This window comes from Episyrphus balteatus, chromosome 4 (genome assembly GCF_945859705.1).
Source record: "Episyrphus balteatus chromosome 4, idEpiBalt1.1, whole genome shotgun sequence".
Taxonomy (NCBI): domain Eukaryota; kingdom Metazoa; phylum Arthropoda; class Insecta; order Diptera; family Syrphidae; genus Episyrphus; species Episyrphus balteatus.
Window position 1 is genome coordinate 10,743,162 of NC_079137.1, and position 21,481 is coordinate 10,764,642.

The 21,481-nt window shown below is 30.1% G+C and overlaps 1 protein-coding gene across 1 annotated transcript in view; it reads left to right on the forward strand.

Moving 5' to 3' along the window:
- LOC129919602 (putative uncharacterized protein DDB_G0267840) overlaps positions 1-21,481 on the forward strand; it is a 105,112-nt gene that overhangs the window by 66,278 nt on the left and 17,353 nt on the right. The window contains exon 3 of the mRNA XM_056000542.1: positions 12,508-12,695. Within this exon, the coding sequence (XP_055856517.1) occupies positions 12,508-12,695 (188 nt within the window). The remainder of the gene's footprint in view (positions 1-12,507; positions 12,696-21,481) is intronic.

Here is a 21,481-nt window from a genome sequence, read left to right on the forward strand (position 1 = left end):
GATTTAATTTATATGGACAAAAAAAAAGTTTTGAAAATTTAATGAAAAAAAAAGTTCCACATACACAAGAGTGACCAATAGATACAAATTATGGAAATGTCGATAAATTTTAATATTCTTTGTTATTTTTTCATTCATTTGGTACCTTAATCTTTAAAATCGGAACAGTATTCGCCAAGATACAGCTTATCGCAAAAACTCTTAACGAAGTGGTTCACTGTGGCGTATGCGTACTTTTTTTCTTATTTTTTTTATATGATCAGAAATTGGAATTAATTGAACTTTTTTTGCAACTCATTTAATATCTTAAATATTATGAAGTTAGATATAAAACTTTGAACTTGGAGTCTTGTCATTTTGGAGTCGAAATTATACCCAAACTAAAAATGCGGCATTCCTGCATCAAATTATAGAAAATCTTTTACAGAAATGAAAACTCTCTTTCCTTGACTATATCATTTACGAGGACATCGAAGCCACATCGCAGAAGCAGGAGTATGAGCAGCAAAAGCAGCAGCAGCAGCAGCTTGCCGCCTGATTGCGTGCGTTGTTATTATCCTTTTGAATTGAAATACAATTGCTAGCATTTTTTCGCTGTAGGCATTTGATGATGGTGGCAATGGTGGTAGGTGGCTTTAGCTTAACACACAGATGCTACCAGAGCTATACTGTTGCTCTGAAAAAAAAAGAGAACCCCATCACTAACAGTAACAGTCAAGTGCAGTGTTTCCGGAAAGGCTAGTCATTGTATTGCTTGCTATTTTATTTTTATTTTTTGGATTTTTTTGTTCACCATCACTATGATGGTGAGTATACGCATCATCATTTGTAGAAAAAAAAAAAGAAATAAAAAAAAAACAACAACCAAGGACACACGCAGTTGGGGGTAAAATTCGCTCAAAGCTTTTTTAATGGAAATAAATTGATAAATTATCATATCGAGTGGAAAATTTTCAATCATAAATATCCTTTTTTTTGTTTTGGTTGATTCGCAATATACTAACATTGAAACTATAAAAGCAGAGCTTATACAAGTCTGAAATGAAATAAATGGAGGTCGAGATATTAATCAAAAAGAAAAATTCTTCAACAAAAGTGGGTCATTAATTCTGTCTATCTGCTGTGGAATCTGTCTGGATATGATTCAAACGTTTCCAGCCTAATTGGCTGCGAACAGATTTAATTGAAACCTTTATTCTACTTGTAATTTAATTGATGAATGCTTAGGGAGAAAAGCTTCTGGTAGTCAAAAGCAAAAAGTGATTTCGAAAAAATAAAAAAATGAATAAGAATCTTTTGTGGAAGGAATTTTCATTTTTTTATGGTTTTTGGAAATTCGAGAAAACTTTGATTTTAAGAATTTTTTGTCTAGTTTTTGGGAAAAAATACCAATGTCAAAGGACATGACATACAATTATCGGGAAATCCTAAAAATGACACGGAGAAAAAAGAGCATATTGATATAAGATGATGCCTACCTTAAATCTCGCCCTCTTTAAACAATACGATTTCCGCTTAAAATGAGTGGAATTTGCTTAAATTCCGTTAAATTTATGGTAAAAACAAAAAATTTAATAAGAATTTTTTGGGAAAAAATACCAATGTTAAAGGACATACAATTATCGGGAAATCCTAAAAATGACACGGAGAAAAAAGAGCATATTGATATAAGATAATGCCTACCTTAAATCTCAAACTCTTTAAACAATGCAATTTCCGCTTAAAATGAGTGGAATTTGCTTAAATTCCGTTAAATTTATGGTAAAAAACAAAAAATTTAAAATTTAAAACTTTTAATCACACTTCAGCTTTAATTGCTGTTTATCATACTTATTTCCAACAGTGAGATAGCCTGATGGTAAAGCACTCGCCTAGTGATTCAACAGTGTAGGTTTGATCCCCAGTGACTGACATTTTTTTATTTTTTATATAAATGTTTCCACATAAAAATAAGATGATTTTTCGCTTAAATTAAGTGGATTTCTTATAAACTTTCGCACTCAAGAAACGATGAAAATTTGTCCGATTATTTGAAGACGTAATTTAATGTGGAATCCGCTTGCTTTTAGGTATTCTTTTTCGCCGTGCAGTGGCTTTAATTTTTTTTTTTCATTAAAATGTTACCACATAAAAATTAAATGACTTTTCCGCTTAAATAAATCAAATTTGTTTTAAATTTGCGCATTCAAGAAATTGAGACGATTTGTACGCTTAATTTAAGACGGCAAAAAAAACCGAAAATCCGCTCGTTTTTAGGTACCTATTCTTTTTTCTCCGTGCAGTGACTGTCAGTTTTCTTTTTTTTTTAAGTTAAAATGTTTCCACATACAAATAAAATAATTTTCGGCTTAAATTGAGTGGATTTCTTTTAAGTTTGTGCATTCAAGAAATTAAGAAGATTTTTCCGCTTAATTTAAGACAGAAGGTACTTGGTGGTTTTTTTTTCTGTGCAGTGGCTGACAGATTTTTTTAAAAATACTTTCACATAAAAATATGATGATTTTCCGCTTAAATTAAGTGGCAAAAAAAAAAAATGCAGAAATCCGCTTAATTTAATGTGGAATCCGCTGTTTTTTAGGTTGTCTTTTTTCTCCGTGCAGAGGCTGCCAGTTTTTTTTTTATTGAAATGTTTCCACATAAAAATAAAATAATTGTCTGCTTAAATTAAGAGGTTTTTATTAAGTTTTTGCATTCATGCAATTAATATGATTTGTCCACATATTGGCAAAAAACTATGCAGAAATTCGCTAATTTTAATATGGAATCCGCTTGTTTTTATGTGTTTCTTTTTCTCCGTGTAGAATAACGCTTCGGATGTCACTATCCAATTCTAGTTTTAGGTGTTTTTTTTTTCTCCGCTTTCTATGCTTCCACATAAAAATAAGATGACATTCCGCTTTAATTAAGTGGATTTCTTTTAAATTTGCACATTCAAGAAATTAAGAAGATTTTTTCGCTTAATTTAACTAATGTGGAATATGCTTGTTTTTATGTGTTTCTTTTTCTCCGTGTAGAATAACGCTTGGGATGTCACTATCCAATTCTAAAATACTAAAAAGAAGTAATTGAACTTGCAAAAATTCCTTGGAATAACTTCATTAAGCTCGTGACAATTCTCAGAAATGTTTTTCCCTTTCTTTTTCTTTTATACACACTCGTGATACATTCGTCAAAATCCACTCAAAAGTCCTTTTCCTATTGTGAAATTGTAAACTCACTTTGATTCATTTGATATATTCATAGCAACCAGGAACAGCAGTGCCCATCATAATATTAGATAATCCCTTGAACATGAACAACATTTTTAACAGGAGCAGAAGAAACCAATATACCTATGCATGTTGAGTAGAGTTAGTGTCGTGTGTCTTGTTGTCGTGTCTAAGGCTTCACGTTGCAAAACAAAAACAAGACACTTGTGTCAGCACAAAATGTGCATAGGTATACCACACATAGCAAAAGCATCTAAATATCTAAAAAACATTCAACAAATATTGGCAAATAGAAGAGAAGACATAGGTTTATCTATGTGTGTGTATGGGTATGAGGATAGCTTCTTCTTTCAAAAGCCAATTAAATTAATTCCACGAAAGGCAAAAGTAGAAGAAGAAGAACTTGACAGCTGCCTAGATTAGACCATAAAAGGGAGGATTGGAGGATGGAACAAAACCAAGGCACCCATAAAACTCAAATCTAAATTCACATACATTCATACATGCCTTTAAACCAAAAAACCTTATACACCAGTAATCCTCTTCCCTGTAGGGCCATATCACACCTCGATGGTTTTGAATAGAATTGGGAATCCTATCAGTGTTGAAATTAAGCAAAATTTCAAGCAGTGTGAATTATTTCAAGCATGATATAGAAATTTTCTATTCTGCATTTGTGTGTGTATGAGTATGTGGAGGTATTTGTTTCTTTTTTTTTTCTTAATAGAAGAAATATGTGTTTGGTAAATATTAAAATTTGATAACCCAATATTGTTGATATTTGTTCACCACAAAATATCAATTTAACTTTAAAAAAGGAATTATCTGAAACACAAAGAAAGTAAAGCCTATTGAACTGGCAAATGATTCTTTAAAATGACAATTGGATTAAAGTCAAAAGAATGGCATTAATGCTTTTTAGACCAGTTATACCAAATAGAGTAATCATTTATTGAAATATGATTTTGAGATTATTTATATTTTCTAACGTCATGAAAACATAACATATCCCAAAAATCAATGATTTTAATTGGTATAATGTTATACCAATAAGATAAAAAAATATACATATATATATAAATTTGTGTTAGCATCTTTGACATGTTCTTAAAATAAGCTTCTGTAGTCTTAGTATTGTTTTAGACCATTTGACTAATATGGCAATGCATTTTAGGCAAGTTTTTAACATAAGCTTCTGTAGTTTTACTGTTTTTGTCGACCATTGGACATGTTCTTAAAATAAGCTTCTGTAGTCTTAGTATTGTTTTAGACCATTTGACTAATATGGCAATGCATTTTAGGCAAGTTTTTAACATAAGCTTCTGTAGTTTTACTGTTTTTGTCGACCATTGGACTTATTTATACCAATCACGGGGTAAATTTATTCAACTATCGTTTTGTATTCAATAAGCTTCTATGGCCTTACTGTTTTTGTCGACCAATTGACTCATTTATACCAATCACGAGATACATAAATTCAAATATGGTTTTGCATCTTAGACAGGTTCTAAAAATTAGCTGCTGTATTTTTACTGTTCTTGACAACCAGTAGGTTAATTTATACCAATCGAGTATGGTTTTGGATTGTTAAACATGTAAGAAGTGATTTATACCAAAAAAGTTTGCTGATTCTTGCAATGTTGCGTTAAAATTGGCATAAGAATTTGTACAGTAGTAATTTAGACCAATTAAAGAATGAATAAGTATCAATATGTTGTCTTTTGTAATTAATTTTGCGCTATCAAAGATGCGTTATGTTCATGTTCATCTGGGACATAATAGCTCATAAACTACTTACTATAATTTGACAAATGTCGTATTGGAGGGAGCGCCATCTTGAGGCAAAGCCATGAATATTTTTTTAGTGAAAGTAAAACAGAGTTTATGAAATAAATTTAACACCAAATTAATAGCCACAAAATAATTTAAATAAAATAATTAGTTAAAAAAAAAAAACTGACTACTCTTGCTTCTAGAGGGCGCCATATACGATTTTATGGGACGTCACATAGCCATTAACCAGCGGACAAGCAAGACGCTTCCAACGATACATCATTTGTCAAATTATAGCAACTGGTTTAAGAGCTATTATGTCACAGATGAACATGGACACATAAAACTCCTTTAATACCTCAAAATTAGTTAAAAAATACTCGTCAAGGAAATGACCATTTGAAAAACGAAAAATAATTTCATAAATCTGAGATAAATTTGCGACATTATTTTCATCATGTTGGTATCAAATCAACATATGTTTCAGTAATGAAATAAAAACACAATAAAGACCAAAGAAAAAGTACCAAATAAACCAAAACCTGCCCTACATTAAAAATATACAGGTAATAAAATGAACAAAAAAAAAAGATCAACAAAACAAAAAAAAAAAAACAGAGAAAAACAAAGTGATTGAGGTTCTTTAAACCAAAAAAAAAGGATACTTCATGTTTGTTTTATTGTTTTCCATATAAGTAAAGTAATATGAAGTAGCTCAAAATAATGTGTGCCATGTGAAGATTTATATATAAATTGAAAATCTTTTATCCTTTTGCCAGTTCTCTCTCTCTCTCGCATAAAATACACACAACGGGACAATATAATAACGACGACACACGGATGCTGTTGAAGACAAATGGACATTATATGATCTGGGAAAATGGAGAGAAAATTCCATTTTTCTTTCCTTATTTATTTTTTTTTTTATTATTCGGGTTCTTTAAAAGGATATTTATTCAATTTTATAGTCTTTCTTTATATTCCTGTGTATTAGTTAACTAATGTATGTGTGAGATGTTTCGATTGTAAAATCAACCTTCCCACACGCCCCCAGACCAAAGTGAAAGTAAACAAAATGAGTCCTGTTTTATTTCGAATATTTCAAGAAAAAAGAATAAAAGGATTTACTAAGAAGGATTTTATTATGCCTATGGGAAAAGGCAGAGAGAGAATTTGATATTTTTTTGGCTTTTCCAAAATGAATTTGAATTAAATTTACATTCCATTCAGGATAGAAAGACTATCAACTATTGTAATTAGGATAAAACTGATAAATTAATGGGATGGAATATTTATGAAAGTGTGAAAATAGAATAGAGTTCGGGGCAAGGGATAAAAGGATAAAGGATAATAATAAATTGATACTTGTGTTATATTAATATTGAACAAAATAAACAGTTACCCTGAAGCTTGTGAAATGTGTGGGTTTGTTATAAGCACCCTTGTTTGGTGAAATTTATTGAAATATACACAGGTTGTTTGAACATTTATATTAAAAAAAGGATACGATTATTAATTTTGAAAAAAAGAAGATATTTTTAAATTTAATTTTAAATTGCTTTTTCCTTATTTTTAAAGAGAGGAACATTTTAAACAAATAAATTTTCAAGTAAAAAATGAGATTAAATTTGTTTGAAAAAATAAAAAGTTAATTAATTAAATGTGAAGATTTTGGGCGATGGCAGATTTAGCGCCCAGGTTGTTGGCAAAGGGTTCTAGGCGTTCATACAAAACAGCCAACTAAATTTTATATGCGATGCAGGGTTGTAAAAAATCATTTAATGCATTAGCTTTCTATTGAAAATACAAAAAAATATTTAATGTAAATAAAAAAAAAAATTGTATTAAAAAACAAATATTTAATGCAACTGAGAAATATTTGTATCAAAAAAAATTTTATTGCAACTCAAAAATATTTTATTTGAAAAAAAAATGCAAGCAAAAATATTTTGCATTACAAAAAAAAAAAAAAATTCATGCCTATTACCGAAGACGCAGAAGCACTGCGGCGGGAATGAGAGTCACTTTCGTCGGATTTTCTATTACTGAACTCGCCGCCCGGTGCGGAAGTAATAGAATGACATTTGACATAAATGTCGGTAAGCAGTTTAGGGTGTTTTCGTAATACAGTTTATCCCAAGGAGTTCACGGATTGAAATTTGATGCGATTGCAGATCGAGTAGATTTCCGGGGAGTGAATCACTGCGTCTTCGGTAAAAGGCATGATTATTGCAAAAATTCGCATTGAAAATAAAATTTGTATTGCAAATAAAAATATTTTGCAGGAAGAAAAAAAAATGTATTGCAAATAAAATATTTTCTGCATTAAAAAAAATTCAATTAAATTTTTTTTTTTTTGTAATATTCGTCGAAATTATGTATTTATAATTTTGGCTATTTGACCATAAATTAGCTATTTCAACAACAATATCAGGTGCATAAATTCGACGAATAGCTATTAAAAAAATATTTAATCGACAAAAATGAGGAGCTGATTTCCAAAACCAGCTATCGGAAAAAAATCGGAAAATGATATATGCATGTCATTTTTTAGGTCTTTTCAACGCGCGTCTGATTCAATCAAAAATAAACAGCACACAGAGATAGTAATTCAATGTCAAAAAAACGACTTTATTTCCAAAACAGCCTATTGAACACCAAATGTTTTTTCCAAAATGGCCTATAAAAAATGTTCTTTCCAATAAGGTATAAAACATATCAATTTGGCGTGTGATAAAATGCCACATTACGATGATGGAGGAGTTACAAAAGTAGTTTTCGTCATTACTTAGTTCCGTCCGTCCATCTGTACACCGTGCTATTACCTAAACGGTCTAACGATTTTAATTAAATTCTGTGCACTTAAGGGTTTTAGTAAATAATATTGTAGGACCAGGTTTTCGTCCTTGATGTTTGTGGGTGTGACTACACACTATTGTGTAGTATCAGTTCTCAAATTATCTGTCACAAATCTAGAAATCGCAGCTTTGTTTATTTATTCTGAGGCGCTTATACTGTCCGAAGACCGTAGTAAACGTTGAACAGATAAACGAACAAAGGTATTAAACAAAAGAAAATTGAATCACCAACAAAGATGAATGAAAAGCGTTTTGTTGTATTTTCAAATATAAATATAAACAATTTTATTAATAAAATAATTGAGAAATTTAAATTACGTTAAATGAAATGAGTTGGCAACCATAAACTGCGTTGAACTACTTTTTGTAAAATATTTAGGCGCTTTGAAGAAAACGTCGTAAATAATAACAAAAATAATTAAACGATTCAAGGTTGGCTTATAATTAAAGCCCCTCCCCCTGGTGTGATACTTTTTGAGAACGTTAGCGCTAGGCAACCTTTGCTCAATGAAATATCAAACAAGAGTGATTTGTTTTGAATCAAGCTCTGCCTTTTATATGATTTTTGAAATAATTTTAAATCAATGAAATATATGATTACAAACATAAATTATTTTAAAGTGATTAAACAACAAGTATTAATTCAGAATATTGAACATTGAAATGAGAATTATATGAATAACTAGTAAATGGATGTCTTATAATATTAAGAATATGTGTTTTAAGTTTTTCTCAAAAATTTGGAAAATGGAAATAGCGTTGTGGTTTTTTGGGAAAATTGACTTATTTTTTAGCTTATTTTGTACCAATTTTTTTTTAAATTTGCAGACTGTTATTATTTATCATTTAAAAAAAATAAAATATAGAGCTATTCAAATAACCAAAATAGACAATCCAAATTACAAGAGCAAGTACGCATTTTAATTCAATTTCATTTATAAAAATGTATTTTTGTTTCTTGTTATAAACTAAAATACTGATATTGATAAAGGTTTATTTACAAAAAATTTAAAAAAAAATCGTGAGAAGATTTTTTTAATAGTTTAACTTCCAAAAGAAGACATAATTTATTTATACTTCCAAAAGCAGATATACCGACTTTTTAATAAGGAATTTTCCTATTTTAAAGACTTAAGATATATTTATTTTAAAAACTTTAATTTTATTAAAATTTCGTAAAGAATAAATTTGTAGAAGATTATTTTGCTCTAGGTATATCTTCTGTATTACGTAATAAAGGTTTTTGGCATTTTACTCAAAACTACCTTCAGGTCAGATAGCTGGTTTTGGACATCACCTCCTCAAGTTTTGCTTTGAATTTTTTTTTTCAAGGCAGAATTTTTTTATTTGCAATAAATTATTTTTTTTTATAATAATTTTAGTTGCAATACAAAATTTATTGTCAAAGCAATTTTTTTTATTTGAAATAAATGTTTTTTAATGCAAAATATTTTTCTTGCATAAAATATTTTTTTTTGTCCATGCAAATATTTTTTAGTTGCAATAAATACATACTTAATTTTTTTTTTAATTTGTAATAAACATTTTATTTTAGAATTTCAAATACATTTTTTTAATCAATATTTTTACAACTACCTCTGTAGTTGCTACAATTCTATGCCATTTGTTGGGCTGCCGTTTGTTACCTCCAGTGCCGGATTAACCAAGTCATGGGCCCCTAGGCAAAGTAGTTCTTGGGCCCTTTTTCGGTGGTTTTTCAATATCATAAGCTCTTTTTAAGTTAGGTTAGTAGGTAACTTACCAGAGACTAATCGGCTATAATCTGGTTTCCTATCATGTCATTTTATAAAAAATATAGACTAAAAGTTTTGAAATAACTATAATAAATATTGCAGTGATATCTCAACAAAAAAATTATAGGAACTTGATGGTTCACAGATAATTTCGATTAACGTTAGTTATTAGAAAATATCGCCAAAACCGCGAATCTGCATTTTTGGACATTTTCACTTTAATGCGTCAATTTACTTGTTATCGGTCCCTCTATCCACTGCTTCAAACCCAATCATCCATGTGCTGCCTAAAAGCCTAAAATATCAATTTCCGTAGCACGAGTTCCCATAAGATTGCATGAATTTCCAAAACTTTGAAGCCGTTTTTCTCAAAACTACAATTTTGCAGATTCGTGTTTTTGGCGTTGTGCCCACGATATGTCTCACGGCTAAAGTCGACTAGGACTCTACTATGGGGATTCTCACTTTAGTCGCGTGCGGCTTACGTTCAAACGACTCGACTGACGCCAGCATTACGGTTTCATTATAAAACTGGAGAGAGAATAAATCATTCGAAAAAGTGTCAAGTTTGATTTTATTGTTATAGCCCAGGCAAAATAGTCAAAATATGGTCATGATCTCACATTTTTCGCGGGACAATATTTTTTTCATTGAATGTGTTTCGCTGGTTGTCCTTATTATAAAAGTTCATTTGTTTGGATGATATGAGCAGCCGCCATCTTGGAAAAGAGATTGGTATCGTTTTTATTGAATAGCTCCATTGTTGTTCAAATAAACAAAAAATGACAAAGGTAAGATTTATTAACAATAAAATTATCTAAAAAATGATATACAAACCAATTCCGTGAGTTGATTAAATAAAATTTTATAATTTTCATATTACCCCAACAAATCAAAACTTCGTCAAATATATGAAAAAATGCAATTTTGCCCCTACCTTGCGAAACAAACTCGCACTTTAACCAACTATAAAATTGTATTTAATCAACTCACGGAATTGGTTTGTATATCATTTTTAAGATAATTTTATTGTTAATAAATCTCAACTCTGTCATTTTTGGTTAAAATTAACAACAAAGGAGCTATTCAATAAAAAAGATACCAATTTCTTTTCCAAAATCTTCGTGTAGACGTTAGAAATCATCAAACTTCTGTAAATTCTTAAATCTACAATACAAATTGGGAACGTTGATTGGACAATTTTATCTAATTTTATTAATTTTCTTTTCTTGTTGTTCTTTTTTCTTATACAAATGTAATGTTGTTTTTTATTGAAGGTACAACTCCAAGAAATTGTTTGTTCGTAGTCAGGGCGAGGGGCCCCTAGCTGAAGTGGGGCCCCTAGGCAGCTGCCTAGTTTGCCTTGAGACTAATCCGGCACTGGTTACCTCTACCGCAGCATCTTCTATTTCATGTTGTATCTCCTTCCGTCTTAAAATTCAGAGTTCCTCTCTCCTTTTTTGGATAAAGATCTCACGGGCAGCTCTCTTAGCTGTTCTGGTTCTTCCCTGAAGCTTGAATTTATACACTGAGGGAAAAAACGCAACGTAAAATGAAAAATGTTCAACGTTGATTAAATGTTGAAAAAATTAACATGAAACTTCTTCAAAATAAAATTGAAACAACGTAAGAATTTTTTTTATTATTGTCGGACTTCAGCTCTTGTTGTATTTTATCACTCTAATTTTCAACAACGAGATAGCAAGTTGGTAAAGCATTCGCCGTTGTATGTTCGATCCCCAGCGGCTGCCCTTTTTTTTTTTTTTTTTTTATAAATTGATGCTTTTTTTTAAGTTAAAACAACTTTGATTTAAAAATGTTTTATAACGGCAAACCACTTTAAACTAACGATGTTCTACTTTGATTTTAAAATTTTCGTCTTCAACGCAAAATCATTCCGAAAAATAGTTGAATCAACGTGGTTTTCGTTGATTTTAAGTTGTTTTTTCCCTCAGTGTAAAAACAATCTTGATCTCCTATTTGTGCGACTTATTATGTCTCCTTAAAAAGACCCTCGAATTCTTCATTGGTCCTTTCATCCTTCTTCTTTGTTGGTGCATGGGGGCGGTTACAGATCAGCGTGACTTGAATCCAGATCCAGAATCCAGATTTTCTGGCCTAAGTTCTGTAAGTATCAGAAACTGGCATCGAAACATCCAGGGCATCCCTTTAATTTTTCGGCACATGCTCTACTAGGGTCTGGACATTCCACGTGTAGATAAGAAATTCACTGTGTAGTTTTCGTTTTCTTAAGTCATCAACATTTGGATCTTCCATATCCGAGGCTTGAATACGTTCATAACTAGGAAGTCGGGCAGCTACCCCAGCAGCAGGAGCCCCCATCTTATAATGGCTCCTGAGATGAGAGGTCAGTTTAGAATTCTTCCGCTACTTTCATTTCTTGGAAGTGCCTTGGTGGAAACATTCCTTCATTGGGGGAAATTAGAAGCAACATCCTACTTAATACTTTCTCACAAATAAAATCATTAAAATTAGGATTTTAAAAAAGCTAGAAATAGTCATAAGCTTAAATGAAATGTGACACCACATATTCTATAACCAGTGGACAAGCAAGCCACTTCCAACGATACCTAACTTGTCAAGTTGTGATAACTGGTTTAGAAGTTATGAAAGAATAAATGAACAATAATAATAATATAAATATAACACAGACATTATAACTCTTTCTTTAATTTTTACAATCATATATCCCTGTGTTTATTAAACCCCCAGTAAATTAATTCTTTTAAAGACTTTAACCCACATTAAACCAAGACCTTTCCTTTCTAACTTAACATGTGCTAAAAAAAAAAATCAATAAAAAATAAATACAATAAAAACCAGAAAATATACATATATTCTTTTTTTTAATTAAATGTTGTTCATTTCTATGTATTCTCATTTCATTAACAGACAATTAAATGCTACCCTAGAGCCATTGGCGTGCTTCGATAGTAATATCCTTAAGCTGTTACCAACCGAAATAATAGCATTTGGAAAATTGGTCAGTGACCAGCAGCGGCCGGATGTTTTACGAATCAGCATTAATGGCCTACACCGATGGAGTCCGCAATTCGAGAATCGCATTTGGAAATATCTGGGTAAGTGGCTTGCTGACATTTTATCTGATATATGGATAAGAGTGGGGTGTGAAAAAAGTAGTAGTCCTCCCTCTCTGACATGAATGAGGGTTTGAGGTCTGGTCTATGAGCTACATGGGCTTTATTGTTTTTTTTTTTTCTCACACAGTCGGGAGTTGAGAAGCCAAAGCAAAGTGCTATGGGTATAACTTAGAGTGGGTTAATTGAATTTAATGAGCTATTTGTTGGCGCTGTTTTCCACAAGTGCATATACACATTCAGTGAAGGGGGTAGAAGAGTGTAAACGATAGAAAGGAGTATGTAGTTCGAAATGCATATAAAACGTGCTGCTGCTTGCTGCTTCCAAAACCAAACAGCAGCAAGTGGAGGTGTGTGCTTTTAATGGAAAATGGTGTTCGTTGTTCGTGAAGTGTAATTATAATTTATTGGATTTTCACCCTCCAAAAAGGGTGTGAGAATTTTCTTCTTCCAACATCCAGAAACATCCAATTATGATTGTACTATACTGTGAACGGGTGAATTCAATAAAAATGAACAAAAAAGGCGAGAAAAAACATAACAAATGGATTAAGAGATTGGAATCGCAACAAAAATGGAAGTCTCGTTTCCTTGTACTTTGGGAGCTTGTTTGAAATACATTAATGCATTCGAGAGGGAAAAAAAATGGTTAAAATGTTTCGAAAGTCGTTGGAAACAGATGAACATTGAAAAATGCTCGACAAGAGGATAATGGGGGTTCATTAGAATACGACTAGTGGGATCATTATAGTAAAACGGAGATGGATGATATAGGAATTTGTAGATGTGGTTGTCTGGAAAAATCTTAGAAATAAGTTGGAATTCAAGCATTTTCAAAACCAAGGCTATGATAAATCTACTATCATAAAGTTTTTAAGAGCAAATAGAGAATAAGGTATAAGGTATATGCTCCTCAAAATGGGACATTTGGTAATGTAAGGGTACGGCCAAGTCTAAGGCGGCTGAGCGTCTGAGTGGCAATTTCGAAAACCCTACAAGTGCTAAAAGTTCAATGAGTGTTCGGCTCATACGTTGAAGACCGCCTAGGTTCGATTCCTATTTGTGTCATTTTTTTTTTTTTTTAATTTTTGAATTAGTAAAATTGGTACGTCATATTGTAGTAAATATATTTCAACACATAAACCAAAATTAAAAAAAAAATGTAATGATTATTTTTCGAAAATTTGATTTAAAATTTTTTAAAAAATGTAAAAATAATTTGTTTCAAACTTTTATTTTTGACGTAGGTATATTAAAACTGAATAATGCTTTTTATTCAAAAAAATAGAAAAAAATTGGTTATTTTTTTTTTACTAAAATTAAGTTCTTTGTGAACAAAAACAATTTTTTTGTTTAAATTTTATATATTAAATGAAATAAACACAACGGCAACACCTACAAAATTTAAATATACATTTTTAAAAAGTTAAAAGTTCATTCCTATATGTTAACTTCAAAAAAATTTATTTATTGAAGAGTTTTTGAAAAAATGGTTCTCAAACTAAGAATTTTTTTTGAAAACAAAAAATTTACTAAACAAATTTTAAAGGACTTTTTTTCAAACTTTTTCACATTAAAATATGAATTGATTTAAAAAAAATTGTGCCAATATTGTTTGTTCAATTCAGAAGAAGAAAAGGTATACATAAATTACGGTTTCGAAAAAAAAAATATTAAAAATTACTTCAATTTCAATGGATTTTTTGATAAAAACTGAATTTTTGTATTGAAATAATTGATTTTCTCTTAGAGTTTGACAAACAAGACCTTCAAACATTTTCTGTTTAACCTAAGAAAATAAAAGCTGTTGAATGAAGAAAAAATTACTTTATATTTAAACTAAATAATTAGTTAATTTTTTTTTCAAAAATTTCTATTAAAAAAAGTTCTTAAAATTAAATACATTTTAATTTTTTTTTATAAAGTGTAACTTATATTGACATTTCCATTTCTAAATTCAGATAAAAATAAACATGTCCATAAAATTTTTAAAAATCATATTTTATTATGAAAAATTTTTAAAAAAGAAATGTTAAAATCTTTTCAATACATTTTTTTTTTTTTTCAAAATTCTAATTTTGAGGACAAATTTTTAAAAACCTATTCATTAAATTTATTTATGTCTCTCAAGTTAGAAGAGCAAGGTCAGCAGAACAAATGTTTTGTTATTGGATCTTTTAGTTCTAATTAAGTGCTAATTAAGTGCCCCAAAATTAAATTAAGTGCTCCACTACTTTTGGAGAAAATTAATGTTCTGCTAACTTGATTTAAAGTTAGCAGAGCAATTACCAGAAAATGCCCTAAACTGCTACACTGCTAGTAGAAAAATTGGGTTTGGTATAATATTTAGGTGCTAATTGAGTGCCTACGAATCCAAAAAAAAATTTCCAAAAAAAATTTGTTTTCCAAAAATAATTTCTTTTTTGTGATTTCCAAAAAAAATTTTTTTTTCAAACTGTCTTAAATAATTAAGTGCTTAACTAATTTAAGTTAAGTACCCCATTTTCTGAAGAATTTCATTAAAAAAAATATGTTTATTTTCCATACAAATTCGTGTTCTGCTAACTTGAATTTGGATTTTTTCAAAAAATTAAACTTTTTTCGACAAAATTCGACTTAAATTATTGAATGTTCGACTAATTATTTTTTTATTATTATTATTATTATTCTTTATTTCATGTTAAGATATATTACAATTTGATCAGCCGGTTTACAAAAATATATTAAAAAGTAAAATTTAACAAGAAATAGATACAAGCATTTTGTTGTCTTAAGGACAAGTAGCAAATGCTCAATACAAATATTTTAAAAATATAAACCAAAATACATTAATTTGAATTAAGTGCTCCATTTTCCAAAGAATTTTTTTTTTAATGAAATTCTTCGGAAAATGGGGTACTTAACTTAAATTAGTTAAGCACTTAATTATTTAAGACAGTTTGAAAAAAAAAATTTTTTTGGAAAAAACATTTTTTTTTGAATTTTTTCGTTCGGTAACTTTTTTGATTGAAAAATAGGCTATTTTTTTCAAATTAAATAAATAAAAATCCAAAAAAATAGATTTTTGCTAAAAAAAACATTTAAAATAGGTAAAAACCATAATAAAGTAATCCAACCATTTTTGTAAAAGTTAAAACAAAATAACCAAAAATCGTATTTTTGCATTTTTCTCAATATTTTTGTTTGTGGGCAATTTATTTTACCCCTTTCATATTTCATTTATCGTAAATTTTCTCACCACCCATATGCTGCTTACAATTTTTTTATTTTTCAAAAATTAATGGCACTGCAAGTATTTTGTTAAGTGTCGAAAAAAATTTAAGATTTTAATCAAAACCAACATTAACATGAGGTAGAAGTCCGAAAAAGTGGGTCCCACAATTCCGTCCATGCGTCTGTGCGTCCATCACAGACATTAACAGCCTAAAGGGGTGGACGGATTTTCTATAAATTTGGTCAGGACGTGGCCGTACTCTAACTCATTTCAAATTTTTGTCTAAGAATATCTCAAAAAAAAAAAAAATTCAAATAACTCAAACTTGATTAAAGCTGTCGGGGTCGAACATTTCAAAAATCTTATAAGTCTTCATAAAACTAACAAAAAAAAAATTTTAAGCTGTTAGAATTTAAAACTTCATTTTAAAAGCACCTCCTGAAAAGAAATCTGAATAAATTAAATTCCCTCAAAGATTATCTCCAGTCGCTTTAACAAAACTTGAGGCGTGTTTAACTCCTTTTTTTTTAGTTGAGTTGAATTATCTTCCCTACGTGCCCTCAATTCCAGTTGCATTCGCATAGAATTCACAATGCTACTGAATGCTTGAAATCTGATTAAGGACTTGGTATTTTCCATTCTCTGCGCTGCTGTCTGCCAGCTGCTTCAATCCTCCACCACATCACATAGCGCCAAAGCGCTGCGCTGATGTTCTTTTCTGTCGTCCACATCGTCGTTCGTTTCTAGATTTAGCCACCAGGGTTTAAGCATCATTCATTGCAATCACAAAAACCTCTTTTCATCCTCTAAGCGGTCCTTTTGATCCTTTATAGCAACGCGTAATCGTTGTCAAAGCGTGTGAGTCATACACACAGACATATTCTGATGAAATGTTGAATTTAGAAATACATGTGTGTGATGCAGTCGCAGCACACAAAAAGGTCCTTGACGTTTTTGTTCATTTTTCGTCGTCGACCAAAATAATACTTGGTTGGAATTAAAGGGCAGGTTTTCGGACATATTGGTCTTTGGGTGGTATTTTTTTCCACCGAAAACAATGACATTTGATTTCTATCCTTGCCACCAAAAAGCGGCCATTTTATTTATTACAAGTATCTCTTTCATCACAATTTTCAGTTATCCTGTGAAAAATTTAATATCGATTTGGATGGTTAGCTGAGGCTATATCCTTTTGTCCCATCAAATTGTCGACATCGTCACTAGGCGATATTTCTCATGTTGGCATAGTTACGCGGCGCGTGTAATTGCATTTTCCATAACAAACGCAGGCAGGGCACACACGCGTTTTATATATGTTTGTATCCCGTTTGTCGGTTTTTTTTTTATTATGCAGCACAATCTAATAGCGAGAAAAATGGGGACATTGCAACCGGATATTATGAGAGGTCACAATTCAAACAGAGAATTATTGTGGCCAAAATAGAAAATTGTATGCTGGCGGATGTGAAAATAAATAAGGACCGTGTACACAATTTGGTGGGTGGTGGAGTGTGAAATTTTATTCAGGGGCGGAATAAATAAAAAAAGGGTCCTTGTTTTGAGAATTTTGAGACTTTTCCAAAAAATTCAATGTCTAAAACTTTAAAATCAACAAAAATTCAATATCTCCACTTTGGTGAAGTACTAAAAGCTTTAGAAGTCTGAGGTCTGAAATAAAATGGGTCCCAAATAAAAATTTCCTATAACATTTTTGTGATTCATGCACGAAAGCTAAATATCTCCAACTTTTCATGGAGAAAAATTCAATATCTATATATTTTCATGGAGAAAAATTCAATATCTCTAACTTTTCAATGCAAAAAAATCAAAATCTCCAACTTAGTGAGCTACTAAACCACTTAGAAAACGTTCGCATAAAAAAAAAATATGTTTTTATTAAAAAATGTTTAATATTTTTTTGCTATCCTTGGATAAAGGTTAAGTATCTCCAACCTTTTTGGAAGAAAAATTCAATATCTCCAACTTTGTTAGCTACTAAAAGTCTTAGAAAATGGAGGTATAAAATAAAATGGGTCCCAATTTCAAAATTGTTGTGACTCTTGGACAAATGTTAAATATCTACATTTTTTTATGGAGCAAAATTTCAATATCTCCAACTTGCTAAGATACTTAAGGTCTTAATAAACGTGGGTATCAAAGAAAACGGGTCTCAATTTCAAAATTTTTAATTACGTTTTGCAATTCTTGGGAAAGTAATTTAAAATCTCCAAATTTTTATAGTGAAAAATTTAATATCTCCAACTTGGTAAGCTACTAAAGGTCTTAGAAAACGGAGGTTACAAATAAAATGGGTCCCAATTTCAAAATCTTAACTAACTTTTTGCGATTCCTGGACAAAAGTTAGATATCTCCATTTTTTATGGAGAAAATTTCAATATCTCCAACTTGGTGTTGGTGTTTTCTTGGACAAAAGTTAATTATCTCCAAGTTTTTATGGAGAAAAATTCAATATCTCCAACTTGGCGAGCAACTAAAGGTCTTAGAAAATGGAGTTATCAAATGAAATGGGTCCCAATTTCAAAATCTTAAAAAACTTTTTTGCGATTCTTGGCAACTTTTCATAATAAAGAAATTCTATATCTGCAACTTGATGAGCTATTTAAGATATTAAAAAACTAGGTATAAAATTTAATGGGTCCCAATTTCAAAATGTTTAATATCTTTTTGCGACTATTGGACAAAATTTAAATATCTCCAACTTCTCATGGAGAAATCTCCAACTTAAGGCCTTGGAAAACGGAGGTATCATATCAAATGGGTCCCAATTTCAAAATATTTTATAACTTATGGTGACAAAAGTTAAATGTATCCAACTTTTTGGGGAGAAAATTCAATATCTCCAACTTAGTGAGCTACTAGCGGTCTTAAAAAATGCAGGTATCAAATGAAATAGGTCGCTGTTTCAAAACCTTTAATAATTTTTCGCCATTCTTGGACAAAAGTCTCCAACTTTTCATGGAGAAAAACTCAATAATTGCAGCTTTATGAGCTACTTAAGGTTTTAAAAAATGGCGGTATGAAATGGTACATGAAATGGGTCCCAAATTCAAAATCTTTACTAACTTTTTGCGATTCTGGGACCAAAGTCAAACATCTCATATAGATAAATTTAATATAAATTTTTTGATCAGTAGTTGAATCCCAAGGCCCCTAATCACATAATCACATAGAATAGCATAATAATTCATCAGATCCACCCCTGAGCCATTTTTAAAGTCGACAGACAACAATAAAAAAAAAAGTCACACATTAAGAGAAGTGAAACGAACAAGAGAGTACAGTATAGTTGGTTGGAATATACGAACTAATGCCAGATGAACGATTTATATCCTTTAAGTGGTTTTCCTTTCCCACCACACAATGTATGTATGCTCTAGAGCTTGAGCAAGCAAGCAAAGACTCTTTAGTATGCAGAGCCATATGGTTGTTTCATTGTGGTATTTCAACTCCTGTATAAATGTTGCCGGGATGATGGTTTGGTTATACGGGGCGTATGCGTAATTTTTTTTTTTTTTTATTCATTCACTTTATGTGTGAATGTCTCGTATTTGAAATGGGAGCGCGCATAGAATGTATGGGGTAAAAAAAATAAGGATCAGAGCCCAGACATATCCTTTCTCTCTCTGGGATTAGAATGGTGGGAGAGATTATTATTATTTTTTTTACTTTTTCTGTTTTTTTTTTTTTTTTTTTCTTGTTTCATTTTATTCATTCGTTGTCTTTTCTATTCTTCTCACTTGGTCGACTTCATTAAAATGTTGGACAATGTGTGGTAAATGAAGGTTGTTCTTGGTATTTTTGTTGCATTTTGTTTTTTTGTATTTTTTCTTTTTTAGTTTTCTAAAGTTCAGTTTTGCATTTTTAATTTTTGCTGTCCGTCGTTGCTATGTTAGTTCTTCTTTTGGGGGTAAAAGGGGTGAAATGGTAAAATATAATTAAGCGGTTTCACACAGTGTGTTGAAGGTTAGATGAATGAAACTCAATTTGAAAGGAGTTTATTTTTTTTTATCTCATGTTTTTTTTTTTGGTCTTTTGTTAATTTTATTTGAATGATGACACGAAGGGAAGTTTTGACAAAATATTTGCTTTTGACACCCAGAGGTTTCTAATTAATTAGAGACGAATAGAAGGACAGATTCAAGGGAATTTTTTTTTAAAGAGTTTGACTTTTATATTTTTATTTAAATTTTTCGAAAATATTTTTGACATGTTGTCAATAAAATGAAAAATGTTTCTTTAAGTGTTTTCTTGGAAAAGTTGCTTTTGTGTTTCAGTTTTAGTAAAATTTTTTTATTTATGAAATGTTTCTTTGATTTGATTTTTGTTTTATCAACAATTTTAAAAAATTTTTTTTTAAAGTTCTTCCAAAAGTTGTAGAAAAAGCTTAAAAAGTTTTTTTGAGATTCATGTTTCAAAAATGTTGCTTTGGTGATTTTGATTTTTCAAATGTTTTTTAGAGTGTTGTTAATTATTTTCAGAGATACATTTTAAAATTTAAAATTAAAATGTTGGATGGCTCATTGTTTTTTTTTTTAATTTTTCGATGAATGTTTTTAGAAATATTGCTAAGGATATTATTATTTTTTTTTTCACTTTTTAAATAAATGTTTTCAGAATTTTGTTAAGTATTTATTTTCCGAAATAATTCAAAAATTTTCCTCAACTTTTTGAGAAGAATTATAAAAATGTTGCTTCAATTGAGGAATGTTGCTTTATCATTGGTAAGACCCATACCGACATTTAATGTTGAATTTTTGAATATTTTTTTTTTGTATAAAACTTTCGTTCAAGGATTGTAAACATTTCTTAATTTGGACTACATGATTCGTAAACGTTACTATGTTGCTCTAATGTTGCTAAAAGAAAAAGAATATTGTCAATGTTGCCAAAGGAAAATTCCTAATATACACTTCGCGTCACTTGAATAGAAACAACATTTTTTCTTTAGAAAATAGCGATTGGTGCTTTGGTGAGGTAACTTAGTAGATTTTTGGTTTTGCATTTTCAAAGAGGAACTTTTAACAAACAATGTTGTAAAAACAAAAAACCCAAAACAGAAACCGTATGGCTTCTAGTTGCGTTTTTTCGCATTACCTCACAAAAAACAGTGTTTTTTTTGCGTCACTTGAATAGAAACAAGCTCTTAAATTAGATAAAAATGATGAAAAATCATGGAAAACACTAATTATAGTAAAGCAATATTAAGCTTTGACATTATTTGCACATTATAACCAATTATGGGCTACGAGCTACCAATAGGCACCACAGAAAATGCATAAATAGAATTTAACATTGAAAATGCACTTCTACTGTACACAATCGTGGACCTAATTGGAGAAAGTGATAAAAGTGTTTAGTAACTTCTTACAAATTAAGAAAATGACATTTTCTACAATTTAAGGATTGAATAAGTGAAATAAACTTTCGTTTTTATCCGGAATGCATCTGTTTTGTTTTTATTGCGTTGTTTTTTCTTGAACTATCCTTGTGCAATCTCTAAGACGGTTGTTCTTCCACGTTCCTAAACTTGCCA